Source organism: Ptychodera flava, chromosome 14, assembly GCF_041260155.1.
Source record: "Ptychodera flava strain L36383 chromosome 14, AS_Pfla_20210202, whole genome shotgun sequence".
Classification (NCBI taxonomy): Eukaryota; Metazoa; Hemichordata; class Enteropneusta; family Ptychoderidae; genus Ptychodera; species Ptychodera flava.
In genome coordinates this window covers 38,824,681-38,845,909 of record NC_091941.1, presented here as the reverse complement: position 1 = coordinate 38,845,909, position 21,229 = coordinate 38,824,681, and the positions used below count along the sequence as shown (strand labels likewise).

The following is a 21,229-nucleotide window of genomic DNA, read 5'->3' as shown; positions in this document are numbered from 1 at the left end:
AGACAGACATCTCACATACAGACTTTTTTCAACCATATAACCTCCAAATTGCCATATATGTATGGCAAATGGGAGCTAAAAATCATATTTTAGCTAGATGCAACCGCCTTTCGATATTACATTAAATTTTTGTAACATTTCTCAGTATGTACAATATAAACAGTATTTGTAAGTCAAATATAAAAAAAATCCACAAAAATGACATAAAGTCCAATGTTAGGGTCATTCTTGTCAACTGCAAATGCCCACTTACTGTGAATTTGAGTTTGAAATATATTTCAGCCTTCTGTTGAATAATTATTCATGATTACAGTTTGGGTCTACATGTATTTTGCATTAAGGGAATTTGGTAAGGTTGATATGCTGACATATAGCATAGAATTGTGGCTTCAGTTATCTTCAGACAATTGCCTAGTGTCTGCTTATATTCCTATGCATGGCGTTGTTGTTGTAGCACTATAACACTCTGACCAAATGCAGAATTCCAATATGATAATCGCAACTTTCATCATACTGACTTGCTCCTTCTATTTGCATACTTTGGATACCTTAACAAGTGTTATAACTGCAACATTTGACTTGCAGCAAAGGCCAGAGAGTGCGAGGTACTTGTGTGCATGGCACATCTTTAGCATCTGTAATGTGTTGGTATCCAGTCTTTTCATGAACACGTTTGATCTTTGATTAACCTGTTCATCAGAGCTTGGGAAACAAATCTGACATCACTAGCAGTTCACCGAACTGCTATTGGTCAACACAACAGATGTGCTTTATCAAATTTGCTTATAACATAAACTATTGCATTGAAGCATTGGGTGTTTCTTTCCAGTTTGTGGAGGCAGAGTTGATTGTTTGACACAGTTCCCATTGTCATCATCTTGGTGGTGCACTTTGTGCTCGGAGTATGTTTGGCATGTGGTGTTGACACCACTCTTCAAAGTCATCGACCGCCATGTTGACAACTCTCTCACGAACAAACTGTAAAAAAAAGCGTAGAACATGCAGTCACACTCCTGAGACTGAAGTGCTATTGACAAGAACCAAGCAACAAGGAATACCGCTTCATCTTTTGCATTCAGAGAGTGGCATACACTCTTGACTTCAAGACATTTCATTCAAAGTGAAAGCCACAGCTGATTTGAGAGAAACCATGACATACAGACAATGTCAACACTCCATGTCAGAACTACATTGACATTCTGCTGTATAACTTGTATGATATCATAACGTGCCCGCAAATTATTTGGATTAAGTAACAACACTTTTCCTCCAAGACATATTTACTCTAAATTCAACTACATACCTCAACTGCTGCTGATATATCAGGCGAACAAAGCTCCCAACTTCTCAAACCAGACAACACATTCAGGAATTTCTGTGGTGTAATTTTCCTACTTTCAATATTGCCGATGCTCTCCAATTTTTCCATTATTGCTGCTATTCTCCTGTCACTAATAAACCCTGGCGGTAGATTATTCTTTAAATCTTGAAACCTATAATATAGAACACAGCATTTGAAACATTTCGTTATGTTTTGTAGCATTTTAGGTATCAGCAAACCTAAACCCATTTATCAATTTTCTGAAAAATTACTTTTAAGATTGGAGAAAATTATAAGTGCACATATCAAAGAAATTCACAAGAAATAAAGAAAATTATCTGATTATGTTTTTAGCAAGAAAAGACAAAAACAAATGCTAACATACCATCTAATTTCTTCATCTTGTTTTTTCCTTCTTTTCTTTTCTTCAGTTATCTCATCTGGGTCCCTAGCAGCCTCTTTGATCACCTCAAGCTGTTCACTAATATGCTTCTTATGTGTTATGGCCTTGAACTTGTCTTCACTTCTCTGCCGGCGTTTTCTGTGTATAGTTAAAAAACGAAGACATAAGGGGCCTGGGTATCAGAGCTATGGAAACCTGCTGTGACAGCGCTTGATGAATGTTTTACGAACACACCTAGCACTGTTCAATAAATCCAGGGTGATGGAGCAAACATCTTTCTGAGCACAGTGAATGACAAATGACTGATGAGATAAATAAGTTATTATTTATTGGATTTTGTGTTGGTCATGTATTCCAGAATGCACTGTCTCTCTTCTCTTCTTTGAAATGATAAGTTGCAAAGATACCAGTATTTGCTTTCATTCTCTTAAATCCTGAAAATTATGGAAGTAGCACAGTTTAGTGCCTCTGGTGAGAGTACGGCAATAACAATGACATCACAGTGTGTCATTGATTTCCTCACAATAGGTGGTAGTTCTGTTGGTTAGATATGATTGCTGTGTAGACTATACCGGTAGATAGACAAAAGATGGGACCATTATCAGCAGCACGGTCCCTCCACAAAACGGTCAAGAAACGCCACCAGTTTCTTTTGTTATAATCCGGGTTTCGATTGGGCTTTCTGTTGATTTTACTGATGGGGATAATCCTGGATTATCACGCGTGTGGCGGGAGGTGTTAACAGTTACGTACATAAAATCATCGTAAGCAGAAACTTAATTCTCCCAGAATGCATTCTGATTATTGTCTGCGCATGCGTCTAAAGGCCAAAGTTTGTTTACATCTGCCTGCCGTGGAGTCACGCAGCGTGAACTATGTACAAGTTCGGAGACGATTTCGTCAATTTTGACGACTCCCATGTTGATTGGGACTTCATTTTGGAAGATAAAAATCCTGTGTCGACACGTACTGCTGCGAAACCCAAGCCTTAGCTTGCGTGGTCTTCCAATGTCCACAGTGTAGCAACCGATACAATCAGTTTGTGTATAAATACCCATCGATGGGCTGACCACGGTCTCTCGTGGGTAACATACAAAACCCATACACGACATGATTTGTATCTCACTTGATCCTCAATCAGGAAAATCCATGGCATGTATGGCAGAGAGTTTGGCACCCAGGCTTGGGGAGGTCATGTCACCAAAATGTCGCGACACTTATAGGGTTTCTAGATTCTCTACATTTGGCGGTCTGAGAATTCGAAAGGTCGACAAAATCAAAACATTGGGTTCGGCAGTAACTTGTGTCTTTAAGAAAGAACAGATTCCGTCATGAACCTGATTGCCTACTTTTGAGAAGACTGAACGATCGGTAGGGACGCACTTGACACCTCTGAACGATCGATAAAGGAGAAAAAAAGGGGACAAAAACGTTGCACTATTACCATAACGCCAACTCTCAATGGGTCGACGCACGGTCGACGGGAGCATCTTGCAAAAACAAGGTCATCGTAAGAGTTCCTTGATTTCGTGCATTGAATTTTGTTGAAAACGATTAAAAATTTCAAATCGAACTCTCAAAGTTTGGAACTGAGGAATTATCATGTTAAATCGATATCAAAAGGGAGTTAAGGAAGACATTTTAGGATTTTCCTATGTAATGCAGATACGACTCGTCGATCCCAAGCGACGCCATTTTGTTTTCAGTTGAAAATATAAACGCGGCAAAAACGACTAGTTTTCTTGTCGAATTAGGTTTCAAAAAAACAACACAACACGATTCCCTATTTTTTCGAAGTCTTTGCCTTGTAAGGAGGTGCATGACTTACTTTTTTGATGAAAGGTGAAAAAAACAAACGGGGGAGTAAAATTCATAGTGTTTCCGAAATGCACGGCGTCGGTCAAGATCACCTCATGGCTGAACTCAGCCATAAAATATCATCCAAGATTTCTCAATAGTGACCTAGATCTTTAAGAAACTGTTTTACTCATCTTCTCACCAGTCTTCAAATACATGCGAAACAGTGCAGAAAGATGAAAATAAAGTAGCTTGATTGACTGAAAATCGTAGGATACTGGAGCGGGACCGTGTCACAAGACGCCACTGAAACAAGATGCTAACTTGCCTATGACGTCATTCGCTTCCTGCATCCACCGCAACGCGGACTGTTGCAACTGTGTAGGTGATTAGCACCTTTGAACAAAAGCGTTTCTTGACCGTTTGTGGAGGGACCGTGTCAGCAGATAATTCACTGAATGCACCGGTCACCTCAACCTTGGCAGTGTTCTCCCCAGAAAAAAATCATAGAGTATCGGCTAATTAGCATAAATTTACATAACAATATGTCATGAATATTAATTAATTTTCGTTAAAATTTATGAAAACAATTTTAACCTGAAGATGATATATTGCATAGTGTCATTTCCTCTGTGTTCGTGTTGAACTGTACGTATTCCGAAGGACTTGGGGAGTCTAATCACAAACCGGCATCTTAGGGTGTCTACCTTTGTGACGCACAAAATGGCCTGTCAATATGTCGGCTGCAGTGTGGCTGTTTGGATGCCGTCGATATTTCTTGTCAAACTTTGAGACTTAAAATGCCACATTTATCCATTTTATGTTGTTTTGGACCAAAAAACGATGAATTCTTTGAACAAAAGGTTTGTAAATGGCTGGTTAGTATATTATCATTGACGGAAAGACGGTGTGTACGTATCGCTCAATTGAGAGTACAGCGTACGCGTGTAATAGTAATTGACAGACAAGAGACACTGACACTTCAGAGATGTCGATGTCGTTATGCTTTACCACTGAATTTCCGAGGCCCTACAACCTTGATTTACTTCTTCAGTTACAAATTAATAGTGACTGTAGGCCCTAGAGTTTATTTTAGCATGTCTACCACAGGGAACAAACTTGTCAACGGTCGATGGTTTGTGTTTACCGTAATTCAAACCTAGCTGCCCAAACGCAGCTGTCAACATCTTGATAAAGTTACGGACGACCGTCTGTCTGTTACCAAATGTCGATCTCTTTGTCCCATATGCAACATCAAATCACGTTTGACACCTTTTTTTGTTGTGAATTATTTAAAAATAAACTTGTGAAGTACACTTTTTGTCCGTCACTGACAATAAACTTGCTGGTGCACGGTAATCAGCTACCCATTAGCAGGTCATTTGTACACGGCGGTTGGTTCAAATAGGGTATCGGATAGCGTATCGGCCGGTGTGAAAGCGTATCGGCCAAAATTAAAGCGTATCGGCCCCGATACGCTAAAACCCTCTGGGGAGAACACTGCTTGGCTTGGCTCATATTATCACTTTGTATATTGTACATACTTACTTTTCAAGAACCTCCAGTTCATCATGTAGCACCAGTGACTTATCTTCCGTGACATCATTAAATTTGTGTCTCAAATCAATGGCCAGAGTTCCATGTTTTTTACTCGGAAAATATTTTGGGTCCTTTAGATCTGGTGGAGTACTACAAAGAGCAGAAAAGAACATTTTATGAAAACCCATCATCAGACCAACATCAGACTAGTATCGTGCCAAAATTGTGCTAAAATCAGCTGAATTCATTTATAAATTATTGATATACTTGGTCTGTTATTACAAAATCAGCCATACAAACATGTACATCTTAGCGATATCTGTCCTTACCTTTGTGACCTAAGTTGCATTCTACTGGTGGATCTCACCCATGTACTGATGGCTCTGTCAGATTTCCTCGAAGGAGGACCTCTGGTTTCAAGCTCCTGTTGCTGAAAATGAAGAAAGAAAATTCATAGAACTAAATTCCAAATCATCTACCACTGAGTCAATGACACTTCAACAACACTATGAGAAGAATTCATTTAAGGTCTTAGCAACACAACCCAATGGCACTCTGCATCACAGGCACTTGTAGTTACAGCTGACATTTTAACCTTTTTCACTTTCTCACAAAGATATCATCAAATCCTATCACACAGATGCAAAAAAGAACTTTTGAAATTCTGGTGAGTTTAATGATGATATCTGCAAAATATATACTTTAAAACTTGTCATGACAATGTAATAACTACCAATACATGTGGTCTTATAGAGTCAATCATTGCATAAGTTAAGAATATAATTCTTTGGGATTTCGACCATGTCATAGAAACAATAAGACTAATACCAGGTATTCTGCACTGGTAATTTTGGAAAGATATACTTGAATTTCAAGAACAAAGTCTATGGCATGCGAAATACACTTACAGATAAAAGAGGTTTATTAGTTTGTCGTGCATCCTTTTTCAATGCTGCTATGGCCAGTGCCTCCTTAGTGCTCCTCATACTACTCACAGAACCAGTTCTTTGCCTGCAACAAAAATGACAATCTTGATATTAGGATTTACAATAATCCAGTTGGAAGTGATAGATACGTATCAGAGATTTAACACTGGAAGGATATCCCATTGAAACTTATAGGCATTCACACACTTTTAACATAACAAACCAGTGCAGTGACATGCATTTTGAATATGTCATTGTTTCTGGCATTCCCAGAGATGTATAACTACAAAACTTCATTAATGGATAATTTTTCATCTTTATACATTGTTAGCCTTGGTACACATGTATAACTTACCTATTGATGCATTTTTTTTGCATTTCATTATTATGAAGTAGACAAATGTAAAACCAGTGTACTGCCTCTAAGCTAAATTGACACACTGCAGACTCACAAAAGTTTTCTTTAATAGACGCAGGATAATTTCACTCTTTACATGTACTGGTACAGAGTTGACACTCAGAAATTTCCAGAAATCTCTATGCTGACTTAAAGATTTCATGAAATATGTCTGAGGATACACTCAGTATGAGATTACAAAGATCCAGTGACACAAGACTTATTCATGACATATCATGGCCGGAGAGGTGGAAAATTTAAACAAAAGTATGACAAAATGACACAGAATCAAAGAAAATGACTGTGAGTGGCTACTGAAACATCTACTGTAGTACAGTAAAGTAAGCATGTTCTTGTATTGTAAAATCTCTACATGTATATTTCATGCAAATGTTTTGTACATAAAAAGATGAGAGGGGGAAGGAGGGAGGTAGGGAGGGGCAAAGTAATGAGTGGGAAGAAAGACGGGGATAGAGCTTCAATGAGAGGAGAAAAGACACCAAGACAGAGAGGCCGTGAAATTGAATAAATTGTTGACATTACCTTCTGACTATCTGTGCTTCATCAACACTTTCATTGATAACATTAGATGCTGCATCAGATGGCCCTGAAATGTAGAAGTTATAATTCAGTGGTGTTATGAGACATATAACGGGTTACAATAACTTCAAGAATTGTTGTTTTCCTTTGGAAGCAAGAGAAATGGACTACAAATTTCATTCTCAATTGTCCAAGAAAGGTAATCAGTCACTTTAATACTATCTGATGATGATGAAAAAAGACTTTCTGAAACCAAGTTGAACCATGTTCATTAAACAATTTCACTTGTAATCTTCGCTGCAAATCTTAAATCTTCATGTTGTTGGGACCAAAAACAGTGCAACTCACTGACCACTTTGGAGATGTTCATTTGAATACAGTACAGCAAAGCTTATATGTGAATGTTTGACAAAAAAATGAGCACAGCTATTTTGCACAGGGACAATGTTTCTGTCATCAATTTTAACACTATATTGGTTCAAACTGAGCGTAAATGGTCTTTGCATCTCAGTTCTTAATTCAAATATTTTTGAAGTGAGCTGTGGATATCACATTTCTATGTAAATGCATTGGCTAAGTGTACATCCATTAGCTAAGTGACTTTATCAATTTGAAAGGTGTGTGTGTGTTTGCAAACAGAACATGATATCTACTCTAAGTGTGACTGTACACAGTAAAGGCATTACAGCATTGTTGGAAAGTTTGAGGAGTTTGTCAAATTGAAAGTCAAACACAATTTACAATCACTTTTGTACAACAGGATTAGACAAAGCACCGCAGTGAAACTCACATTTTTCAAATTCTGCGTCTTCATCAACTCGACTCATTGCGTCTTCTCTGTCTTGATAATTATCAGGAATGACTGGAGTTGGTGTAGAGCTCTGATTACTTGACAGTGTGGATGGTGATCTCTGAATTAAACTCAATGCATTTGCAAATGAATTCTTGCGTGGTGTGCTGCGTAGGCTACCCTGGAAAGCTGGCGTTGAAGTCAGTGTGCTTCCAAAGTTCCGCAAGATTTTCTTTGTCTGGGAAAGAAACAGTAGATTTCATGGAATGTTCAGAATTTACAATACTACCACGGTATGAATTGATCATACTCTCATGGCCCTCAGATGTGCCACTTACTGGTAAGAAAACACTCAAAAAGTAATTGTGTGTTCACAGCACATTCTTGGTGTAATATTGAAGTTTCTTTACAACATATGTGGTAGTGTTGCACTTTGTTTTGATGAACTTTAATACTTGCATAAATTGACTAAATGCAACAACAAAATAGTTTAGATATTGGTCATATTGTAATATCTATACTGGCATAATTACCCTGTCTAAATAATCTCCCTTCTTGTGCGTCAGAAAACCCTTCCATGCCACATCTATATTTTTATCTCTGGTGACTTTCTTTACTGTAGTTTTGTTGAAGATATTGTTTTCAAGATCACTGCAAGAGAAAATAAGGAAACGCAGCTGGTTATACTTGACTTTTGACACATAGCGCAGAGGTAAATTACCTCTGTAAAACTGGAGATGCAAACTGAATGGTTTAAAGTCACAGTGCAGAGCATCACAGGTATCGATAGCAATCATGGATATTTCCCAGTAAGAAATTACAAAATCAGACATGTAACAAAATTATGAGATTGAAGGCAGCTATCATAGAAGTAAAATTTGACCCTAGTGAAAATCTTAATGGTGTATTTTCATACTGATATATGACTTTCAAATGCATAATTGTTAGATAGCGATCATCTCAGTTGTTCATAATTTATGTTAAAGCAAAGAGAATGTAGCCACCTTGTTTAGCAAAAATATCGCCTGCACAGAGTAAACATGTGAAAAACTTTGTTAATAGCAATGCAATTGAACAGTGGTTGTTGAAATCAAGAAATGTTTTCCTAGAAAATTTCAGAAATTATACATCTTCTTATAATGTGATGGCAGCTCTCTGACATACTTGTATTTAATGTTCCAACTCTGCAGAATGGGACCCATGGCTGTTGGAGGCTCTACGTTCATTGCTTCAAGTATCCAATTTACAGCACAAAGTTGACGAAAAATAGAATCCCTGAAAATAGGAGAACACACACGTAAAGGTCTGTCACTAAACATTGTATTTGTAAAGTTTTGTAGTCATTACGTTTTTAATCTGCACAATCGATCTTCTGTGCAGAATTCTGTTATATCATTGTAGAGTGATATTTGACTTGGTACAGAAAATCCCTAGAAATAATTCAATAAAGACTTGATTGCATATTCCACACATCAATTCCCTTTTAATATAAACTAATAAATGTAATATTAACGCAGCAATTGTCATTAGGTCTTTCATTATAGAGTAATTTGGCTTGTCAATGACATCATATCTTTTCACTCTTAATTTGTTTTTTGTTTTGACAACAAATCGTCGGTTGGCAAGGCAACCAGTTAGTATCTGTAGATTTTAATCATAACTCAAGGCCTAGTGGATAAGTCTGAATAAGATTGCTGTATATCTTTGTTGTTTCAACCACACAGTCTTATCTTATTGAGACAAGACAGATTCAAATTTTCAGTCAGTAATCTAGAGTACTGATCTAACAGGTGATTAAGATATCACGACAGTTTAAGCATTAATAAATGTAATCCGTGTGGGTTTTCATTATAAAACATGTAAATTTTAGGAGCACTATTTTTCAATGTTTTCTTTAAAAAATATCTTTTTAGACAACTGACTAAAACAGCCAACATAAATCAGCATGAATTACATGTACACACTTCTAATTAGTAAGAAATAGCTGTGAGCTAGCAAAGAGAAAAAATACATTTTGTCTAAACATTGTTGAAGTTTTGTTCACAATTCCTTATGGAGTAAAATATCCGTCTACAGCCACCAGACAATACCAAATGTTTTTGAAATGGCAAAATACATATGAACATTTGATGACTGTGTATAAACTCACTTAGATGGATCTTCACGAATTTCAGTGTCTGGGTGGATATTAATATTAGAATGGCATGGAGTATACGGTCTTGGAGGATCAACTTTCTTCTTTTTCTTCTTCTTTTTTAAGCTAAATGATGACAGTTCTGTCAAAATTGATTTGGAAGGTGACAGAGAATCATAGCGGGGAGTGTCATCATCTGTGGTTACATCCGTAGCATTGGTTCCTTCCTCATTCAAGGTGTTTGTCCTGGAAAAAACAGCAGTGTCCATCTTAAAATACTTCCTGTGAAAAGTTGTGATCTCATACAGTTATGTAAAATTCTGTGAGTTTTCACATCTGTAGTTTACATTTGCATACACATGATGGGATGACACTGGACATAATAAATTTAAAACTCATGTAAAAGTTTGTGTTCTCTTTAGGGAGATCAATAAAGTAAAGTGACCAGTGATAAATAATTTCTGAGTCTACATCATACATATTACATTGCTGACTAAGATATTTAACAAGCATCTCATCAATAATGCCAAAGCAGGGGATTCTGGGATTGTATTGCTATGGAAACTTTGAATAAATTAAAGTGAAAAAGTGAAAATGCATGGAATGGTACTGTTTGTGATGGGTCAGTCACAAGCTAACTTCACTATTTGTCAGTAGTTTTTGTGAGATTGCAAGGAGGATATCATGCGGAATGTTAGTGCAATTAGTAAAATTTCAGGCTTGGTGATTTGCTCTTGAACACAACTTCTGTGTTTGCAATCAAGAAAGGTCAAAAGATTCAGCAGACAATTGTCTTTATTCTTGGTTTTGTCTGCAATGTTGCATAAACCTGATTCAGGATTGCAGTTTGTAGATTTTCAACTCAAATAGAGATTGTATTCAAGGTGACAGTCTACACAATTTGTTGTGCAACACACACTGTGTGTATTACCAGGCCTGAAACTTTCCAGTCTACAAAAGATTACAATGGATATCACATGAAAGCAATTAGGCTAGCTTGTTGAATGACACTCACACCAAAGACAAACAAATCTATTTACCATTGCTGCTGCAATGCTAAGGAACATTGACGTGTACGTGTAAGTTGGTTAAAATCTCTTAAATGTTTTGAAACAATTATCATAAAACATTTTTTAAACAGGTTTCTGAAAAATGTTAAACCTTTTTAACACAAACTTTTGAAAGCAATAAATCACATCAATAGTAAAATTCCAGTCCACTGTTCATGTATAAACAGTTACACAAGATGATGTGGTGTCAAACTACACTGTGAAAGCCATTCAAATTCCTCAAATCATTGAGCAAATAAGCATTTTGCAGTTTCACTCCTTATATTTGAAGCACATCAGAATAATATACATGTAGGGTATTAGTCAATCACTTTGAACAAAACCACCTGGCAGTAGGTAGCATTTTGCCAAATGTGGTGAAAATTTGTGAATGTATTACATACATTCTTTTGTCATAGTATCTGGCAAGTCTTGAAGCTTGCCCCGACATGCTGCTCAAATAATCTCCATTGTAACTTTTTAAATTAATTGTTTGGAGTGTTGACAGTCAGGGTATCAAAAGAAACACCGGTAGTCAGTATACACAAAACAAAGATACAGATAACAAGAGCTTTGGGTCAAAGTTCACACGGGTGCACTTAACTCTACAAAGAAATCAGTCATGGTGATTAAACCTGAATCTCAAAAACTCAACACTAAGCCTTTCAGCATTTCATGCAGGTAATGTTTTCTTATATTGATTGACAAACAAAATAGTTGTGTTCAAATGAAGTTTCTCAAGGATGTTTGATAGTTCTACATCTTTACATCGCGACTTTCAAAGTAATATAATTACCGGTACCGTCACTTTTATTTTTTACATTGTTCATTAGATTCTAGTGAAAGCTTTTCAACATTTATCTAAAATGATATTATCATATATCACTGAAAAATGATGAGATTTCTATTTGTAGCTTGGTAGAATAAAGATCAATCAAAAGTTAAACATACAAATTTATTATCATACTCATTTTGGAAATAAGATCCTACAGCGGAAGCAGAATTGAGATTTCTGATTTGATGCAGACTTCAACCTTGGTAACCTTCATTCTGAGCACCTTTCTTGCAAGCAATGCTTACATGTATGTACATGCAAAAATGGACATGACACATTTCATGCAACTTGTAGACAAATACAGTATAAAAGTCAACAATATCATAACAATAAAATTAGCAAACATATTATAGTCTTGCAAGCGTGTCTTGTCAATGGCTAGCTATCCATGGTTAATAGGCATAATTGAATTCTACTGCCTTGAAGTGCAAAGAAGCCATAAACACAGCAAGCAAGCTGTAATTGTGTTGTAGAGAAACTACAAAGAAGTGTGCATATTGTGCTAGTAACACTGAGAACATGTCAATCACCATTGGTGAAGTGGACGCTGGGTTAGAAAACACAAACAAAATGGTGCTGTCTGCAGAAGCTCATATTTGTTGTTAGTGTTGTTTGTTGTTGTTGTTTTTTTATTCTTACCGAGAAAACGCCACTTCCTTCCTGTCATGGTCATGATCACTAAAATGACCATCTCTGTGAGCCATGTATAAACTGCAGATAGATTAAAGAATCAGCGGTTTTCAGCTTTTCAGCTCTAGGTTTGTGCCAATGCAGTTGGTTATACACACTTTTCAAGCAAAAGTTTGTTGTGAGAGAATCCAGTGAAAAATGTTTCAGATTTACAGATCACCCTTTCATAACCAATTTTCAGAATCATCTTTTCCAGCTTTACAAACAACTAAACAGTTTCACAAACTTACGAGAGTCAAAGTTTGTATTTTGCGAAAAGAAAATCAGCTGAATTAAAGGATGAACTGTGCTCCGACAGGTGGAGCTACACATTTACAAAATTTTCTACTAAAGCTAAAACACTGCGGCAAAGAATTACACTGAAGTACCATGGTTGTTTGGTCAGTGCTGATAAAACACTGAAATATTTTGAGGTTGTAGCTCATAGGTTTGCAGCGTAGCAGTGTTCACAGTGCAAACATACAAAGAAGACTGCAAGTCAAAGTTTCAGCTGTTGGCTTATTTTAATCTAATCAATTAGCAATATTGTTACCATGAGTTTTACAATCATTTGATACATTCTTTTTACTATTTTATGACTTTAAAACATTGCATGCTGTACATTTGGTTTTGTCAGAAATACTGACTTGTGAAACTATATTATCAGTCTGTTTCTAGAAATGGGCTATCGTTTCCCAATGGAAAATAAAGGGAAGCAGAAACCCCCAAAAGTAACACGAAAATGATGGTTTTAAATTTCAAAAATGCAACTAATCATTATTCATATCAGGTATAATATTTTATCTATAGAACAAGCATGCATTTTAATGTTACCTATTTTTTATCCTCTTTTTTCTTGAATACATGCATTAGATATTTATTCAACAAAAACCTCCATGGCTTCGTCATCAATATATTGGAAAGAAGTTTTGTCTGATTTGCTTTAAATATCAAACAATAGGAATTGATGCCACTTAAAGTTGCAACCACATAGAAATTTAACCACTCAGCTGAATGCTACATGCAGCGTACAAGAATAGTATCTTGTATGTTTAAATGCGGCAGTTTCAAAATAAAAAAATGGTGGCTGTGATGTCATCGACATTTCCTTCTCCCAGTAGCAAGTATTGTGATTATTGTAAATCGACACAACAGCTATTCACTGTTGCTAGATTTACTGTATCCATAATAAGCTTCAATTCATCAAGATAATTACCTATTTGGAATCGAACTCTTTGCCCCTGGAATGCTGATACAATCGTTTCTGTCATTGAAACTAGGGCATTGTCATTCTGCAAGCAGTGCAATATGGTAACTCCACAATGCTATGTGACTTGTTGACCCAATCAAAGTCTTTTTGTTTTGTCTTGTTGAGAGTGCAACAATTCAATTGACAAGCAAGGCATTATACTCCGAAATAAAGACACGTAAAACTCCCTAGTGCTGGTGTCATTGCAATTGTTAGCAACACCGACCGTTATTATTGAGGGAGGGTAGATCCGACTTCAAACTCTCTGAATGACTCGACATGAAAAAGACAAAGTGATTGACATGTGGAGACAAGCGGATGTCAAAATCTCACCTTAAATCTACTTCTTCAGAGAGTTCATCATCTGTCTCATCTTCTGATGAACTGGGAATATGTGCCGGTTGCCATTCTCTGCGACGTTTTTCCATCAGCCGACTCTGCTCAATTTCTTGTGCATTTCGCTACAGTTGAAGAGAAACTTAAAATGTTACTCATCGAAGCCCATTTTAAAACAAAATTGTTAAATTTAAATAAATGAAATTAAAAATTTGTCGTGATACAATCAAACTTTTAGAAAATGAACTCTTGTAACTGTAAAGAGTACCACATTACTGTAGAGGATTTGATTTTTCCAGTTTGTGGTTACTTTGCCTAATCAAACATGGGTTAGTTTCAGTTTTACATTTGCATTATCACTGATCAGTTTGGCCCAAACTACACTATCAGAATAATCTGTAGGGTGACAATAGAACATATATATTGAAGAAGATGATTCAGAATATGAAGTCATGGGAAAGCAATGAGAATAGATATATCAACATCACAGATAAAGAATATTTGGACTCTTACCCTAGCATGATCTTGAGTTCTGATGATAGAAAAAAGACCATGTCCAAGTTTGACTGATGTAATCATCCGCCTGGAACAAAAAAAAGTCAAGAATTTAAAATCATTGGCATGAAATGAGTACATAGTAATTGTCATGCATTATTCATTAACACTGGTATTTTCAGTATTTGCAAATTTCGCTCAATACACTGTACAATGTGGGGTTTGGTTTCAGGTTGTCCATTTCAGCCTTTTAGCAAACATTGATGTACATTTTATAAACAGCATGGTCCTTCAATAGTCATAAGTGAGTGCCTGAGTAAATTCTGTTTTGTTTTGTTTTCCTTTCATGATGGAAGTGTAAGCGCTGATCCCTTCAGACATGTTTGCCAAATATACCTATCAGGGTACAATCATAGATACCGATGACAACTACACGGAATTCCAATTACAACACTATCTCGTCATCTGACCTTTGACAAAAAGTTTACAGCATCTCCTTCATTTTCTCAGCAATTATTTCTGGCAGCAAATCATACATGAAATGGCAAGGTACAATTTTCAAATGAGCAAAGAGGGGCTAACTTTATAAGAAAACTGCAAAACAAAGAAGGTTAAAGACCAACTTTTCACACTCAGGGCATGTAATTCATGGGCATTAAACGCTATGGTAGTAATGAGTTTACCTGGCAGAATTATTAGATGTTATACAGAATGTAAAAAAATCCTCACCTCCCTTCTGCTACCTCTTTACTGAGAGTTTTCTTGTTTTTAGTTGATTTCCTTCTGAGTACAAATGGCTGTGCCTGGTTCTCTTCATCCTCCTGCTGCTCACGACTTTTTTGTTCCTTCTCTTTATCTTTGTCTTCATCTTCACTGCTTGACTTGTCATCGACATCATCCTACATATGTTGCATTGTGGGAAATTGAAATGAAAATGCTTTGATTTTATGCCACACCCTGTAATTCTATTGAATTGTCAGATACATAGAGACAATGGAGGAAGACATCTACTTTGGATGACTTCTATTGATACTTTCTATTTTTTAATAATCTGTACAGTCTGTAGGATGATTTTAATCAAACTAAAGGCAAGCTCACTCATATACAAAGATATACAGCATGTACAAATTTTAAAAATATTTTTGATCGACTATTGTCATACCACTCAATGAAGTGCTTATGTTAAGTCTATTTTACCACATTATTATAGAAACCCTATACAATGATTCAGTAACTACGTCTTAAAAACAATCAATTAATAATTGATTAAATGTTAATGAATTCTAAAAATCAATGGTGTGTCAATCATCCCTACTGTCATCATGTTAAGGTTACTATAAGCTGCCAATCATTTTGAACTGCTCAATAGTAAACCTACTGTACACTTGATAGAGTTATTTACATATATATTAAACACAACCTGAAAATGCCACTATTCTACCTAATCTAGGTGGCTATGTTAATCATACACAACTATAACCAAAGTACAGTAGTTTTGTAAACTCTTGTCTAGTATGAGTGCAGCAGCTGTATCATACATACAAATTCATGTACAGCAACATACAAATTTAACAACCCTGCAAATGAACACATAGTGAAAAATATTTCATTTCAGACTTGTTTAAAAAATGCAAGTAAACATTTCTGAAACTAGATACTTGTTTCTGTAAAAACCTAAATACCTTACATGCAATTCTCTTTTGATACTAATTGCATTATAGTACACTTGGAGCTGGCAACTGCTTTACAGTTTCCTTGCTTCTATTGCTCACATTCTTTTTCCAATGTTTTAATGTCTCTCTATGCAAATTGTATTTTGTTCCCATAAATGTCACACGTTAAGAGCCTTTTCAAAAAACCTAGCTGGTTGCAAAATGCATTTCCTGTCTAAGCATTTTCTTTCTGACACTGTGCGTTATTGAATTAATTCAATGTTCTCTCTTCCCTGGAGCTATGGAAATATGAAACACCTCACAAATTGGTTTTTATTTGATTTTCACAAGAGAAGTAATTACAGGCACTATACTCTATTGTAACAAGGTCAGTTATCGATGTGAATGGGTTTCTACAGTAAAGTTGCAATTTGAATTCTGAATTACTCAGAAAAATTGTAACTTTATTCTTCTTTGTTAAATCTGTCAACAACTGCTGGTAAGTAAAAGCCCAACTATTACAAACCCTTTATTATATCAGTCAGGACAACATTTATTATATCTACCTATATAAATATAAATGTATATTTATGTGTGTATATACATGTACAGTGTACTGTGTACTTTATTTTGAATTATGACTTAATATTTCTCAACAACAGACAAATCAGTGAGAATTCTCTCATTTTTATGTAATGTTTAGTACTTTAGATGGCACATTGTAACAATTGTACTGTTGTATGGGAAAAGCAATGAAAATAGCAAAATAGGCATCACAGATAAAGTATATTTTGATTCCATAGGTCTGCAGTCTAGGTGTTCTTACATGTAAAAACAACCACAACTTGATGAGCCTACGTTGTACTCTAACAATGTTGATGTTGTAGTCAGCCACACTGCTAAGTGCTAGCTAACACTTCCTACTTCAGTAGAGGAACCATTCATTGCATTCATATTGTGAAACATCACACAGCAAGAAATGCCGGACAAAGTCTGCTTGCCTGTGTCAGCTCCACGCTTGAAATGTGTTCTATAGAAAGTATGTAATGCATGACAGAATGTGCTTTCTGCTTTGATACCAAGAAGATGAACTCTAAAAAGAGTCTATCGACAACACCAAACAGAGACATCATATTTCACTGTTGTCAAAGGTAAAGTATTTGTAGAATTTGGATTACAGCTACATGTAAACTGGCATTGATGTGTTGGCAAAGGATGGATATAAACGACAGGAGTTTCTACTATTTTCAAGCTGTAATTATAATCTCAGTGACTGACAGTGACAACCTGTCCAGCAATCGATTGCTGAATACTCACTGTGCCTTATTGCTGTATGTGTTTCAAACCTCTAGCATCATTGCCTCAACTTTCAAACATCTACACACCTTTTTTTCCCAGTCCAATGAAAAAAAATACAGGTTGTTTCCTAAAGTGGCAACTGACTTGGCTTGTCTTTTAATGATTCCCAATTTTCTATAGTATGAGCATGTCAGGTGCTTGATTAATAAAATTTTGAAATACAACCTGATAAGGCTCAAGGAAGTCAGAAACTGCAAATGAACTGATAGCCTTGAGTTGACAATACACCAAAGGCAAAGAATGACAAGTGTTTTACAATTGCAAAGTAAACTCAACACAGTAATGTTGTGACTAAATTGAACAATTGAAATCTAGAGGTCAGTATAGTTTTGAGTCTCTTTAAGTGACTTTGAGTCAATACATCCTCATCTTGGCTGGTGAATTTTACATATAAATGTAACTCATTAACTAATAATTGCATATTTCAAACCATAATTGCAAGCTTTCCTCCTTCGCCCTTGATAGGGCAATTGTTTTTTGCAATTTTTACTTTGTGCACAAACTTTATCTTTGAACAGTTACACATGCTTGTGTATGTTCTCCTCCTACAAGCAGGTGTATTTCGGGGAAAAACTGCCCGAAGCTTGATCCAGCTTTTTTTGTTCTAAACTACAGTTTCTTGTTCCTCTGCCTCCAGTACAGTTAAAACACTCATAGTACAACTTGTCAAAATAACTTTTACATGCAAAAAGCATTGTTGTTGTTGACAGGTAAATATTTAGGTCAGGGCTTAAATTCATCATTAAGTTTGACAATATCTTTGCAACATCACTGAACACTACACCATGGTATCATGTAGTCTTTTCTTTGCCGTTTCTGAATCATCAAAATAAACAGCCTTCGACCAAACTTAAACTTCAGTAAATGGAACCACACTAAAACGAAGTGTTCATGCTTACAATTTCAGTCTCTTAAAGTAATTATTTTGTTTTCATCATCACGCTTTGTTTCTACACTGAAAAGTTTCACCATTTTTACAGTCTTCACTGTAACATGGTGAAGCCTAAAATTTTTGGGTGTCAAAAAAGTGAAATGACAGTTTTGTTAATAAACTGGTATTTTACTGGTATGATTTCTATTTCACATGTTTCTTCACACATATTTGTCCAGCTACATATATAGTGACATTCATGTTTTTTATGTGCTCTTGAGAACTATATAAAAATTACATATATATATATATATATATATATATATATATATATATATATATATATATATATATATATATATGACATTGAAGTAATTTGTGTGATTATATATGTATAAACATGTAGTATAATAGATATACATGTTGTATATATAAATACACAGATACATGATATATACACTATATATATAATCGCACAAATTACACTGTATGCTGTGTTTTGGTAAGCAGGTAAATGTTACCGGGTTTCCCCATTTATTTTACTGGGGTTCCCCTTGGTATATCAATAGAATCAAATAGGGGACAGCAGCAATGTTACCTGGGTTCCCAACTCATTTACAAATATTCCCAAACCTTAGCAAAAACTCATGTGATGTGTGTGTGTGTGTATATATATAATTTTTTTTTTGTATTTTAACTGTTTTTACTCTGCAGAAATTTTCATCATTTTTAACCATTTATGTTTTTAGCCTAATTTGATTGTTTTAACATTTTAGTTTGTCATGCTTTGCTGGTATTTTATCAATTTTAAATGTGTAAAGCGCACTGAGACGCATGTGTAGTGCGCTTTAAAGAAATAAATATTATTATTATTATTATTATATATATATATATATATATAATATACAGTAAAAAATGATAACAAGTAGAACACAGGACTTAGGCGTTACTCAGAGTTTCACGTTACACGTGCTCTGTGTAGCGATCATACATATATATATGTAACATACATATGTTATACATGACGTATACTCACATACACATATACACATTGACCCATCAACGTACAAGACTTTTGTAAGTCTCCCAAGGAAAGTGTAGTGTTCTAAGCAGATTTGAAGAGCAGTATAAAGATGGAACATCAAACATTTATTTTTATACACACAACATATATCAACACATGTAGACACACACCATATCAAAGACATCTGAAGTTAAGGGGTTCGAAACTAAGAATTGACTGGTGGTACGTATCGATGTTTAAAATAAAATATTTAGCAACGATATTAAAGTTGCAGTACCTGTGTACCTTTTAAATTTCTTATTATTCAACACAACAAAAATTAAGAAACAGAGGCAAGCATGTGTTAAGCGAGGTTTATCACCAGAGCCGTGAAAGGGTGAAAACTTTAATATGTCATGATTTTCCAATGACCGTCACAGTGAACATGTCTGTTTGTGACCTCGGATGCACGGATTCAAATGGTCTTTGTAACTATGTCCTTGTTTAGGTCAACTTCCGTGATCTGTGTTTGACTTGTTTGTCCGTATGAACGGCACACAAAACGTGAAATCATGCTGATTTTTTTCTGCTTGGTGAATTTCCTTGATTTGATACCGAACAGTCAAATGTTCCTCGTATTATTAAACTTTCTCTGCAAGCGACCATTAAACTAGACAAAACTTCAAAAGTGTTACAGCAAGATAGCAATAGACTTCGTGCACACAGTAACTTACCGGATTATTAAGCTGTCCTAAAGCATGTAAGATCATTTTCTTTTCATTCAGGAAAAACTTATCTCCAACACACTGATACTGCCTATATATGACTGCATTGTAGCCTTGTTCTGTCAGTTGTCGTCTACGCCTCGCATAGTTCTCGCGAAAAACAGCCTCCCTTGTCGGATTGGAACAGTTGTATACGGTTTCCGAGCGGGCTTGTATATGCATACCCTGGTGTGACGGTATCGGTAACGCCACTGGCTTAATGTAAGCCCGGGGATCTCGATTCTTGGGAGCCATGGTCGTGGGTAAGCCTTTTCCCTCTGGCTTGGGAAGCAAGTTAAACAGCGGATATCTATATCAGGTAAACATGTATCACTTGTCGAAAGAGTTGCAACTCCTTATCACAAACCTAGTGAAGACATGCTACCAGTAGTCCAGTACCACAACACCACTGCCAAAAGCGATACACCGTACAGTCGCGCACAACAACAGTTCTTCGGCAAAACTTGAAGACTATTTTATGGAAGCCCTGGCTGTCTCGCAGCTTGGTGATTCAATACTAATGGCAGCTGGGCCAAGTTATGGACGGGGAATCGTCTCCATACTGTGTAACACGGAATGAGACAGTTGATTAAACTTCTGGAGGAAAGAAGTGATTTCACGCGGCATTCAATGAGTGATGAATTGGCTCTTCTGTTAATATTGATCACTCCACACTAAACTGCTGTACCTAAGGTCTTCACGGACATTTATAACGGTACAACTTCACAATTTTAATGTAACATTAAAACAAAGGTAAAAAGTTATATTTGTCTGAAAGTAGAATGGTAGCCGATTCATTTCAGAAAACCTCGGTGAGGCCAGCATACTTCATGGTTCACGAGTGGAGTAGTAACAAAGGACGGAACAGCCAAGACGAATGAATTATGTTACTTAGCTACTAGCTGTAAACAATGACGGCAGTGCGTCTCTATTGCATTACGCGTCGGCGCGGTGACAGCGCTGCAGCGTGGACACTCACCTACTACATAAAGCTCTTACAGTCCGGTCAAAGACCGTCGCCAAGTTGAGCTCGAAGTGACCTGCTGACTTGTGAGATAATAGGCTTCTACGTGAAAACTGAATGGTACGGATATACGATT

The 21,229-nt window shown here is 36.0% G+C and overlaps 1 protein-coding gene across 2 annotated transcripts; it reads right to left on the bottom strand.

The window, feature by feature from the left end:
* Positions 1 to 702: 702 nt before the first annotated feature.
* LOC139150415 (coiled-coil domain-containing protein 60-like) lies at positions 703 to 20,768 on the bottom strand. 2 transcript variants are annotated; one of them, XM_070722776.1, is made up of 16 exons: positions 20,100 to 20,768; positions 15,210 to 15,379; positions 14,499 to 14,568; positions 13,983 to 14,110; positions 12,371 to 12,442; positions 9,863 to 10,093; positions 8,878 to 8,988; positions 8,247 to 8,364; positions 7,714 to 7,951; positions 6,927 to 6,990; positions 5,969 to 6,071; positions 5,390 to 5,490; positions 5,070 to 5,210; positions 1,707 to 1,862; positions 1,304 to 1,493; positions 703 to 978 (listed from the first exon to the last, which is right to left on the bottom strand). In XM_070722776.1, the coding sequence occupies exons 1-16, from the start codon at positions 20,382 to 20,384 to the stop codon at positions 874 to 876; spliced, it is 2,283 nt and encodes a 760-aa protein (XP_070578877.1). In that variant the 5' UTR covers positions 20,385 to 20,768; the 3' UTR covers positions 703 to 873. The 2 variants fall into 2 exon arrangements, with proteins under 2 accessions (XP_070578877.1, XP_070578878.1); XM_070722777.1 differs by lacking the exon at positions 12,371 to 12,442 and having other exon boundaries at positions 20,100 to 20,720.
* Positions 20,769 to 21,229: the final 461 nt, after the last annotated feature.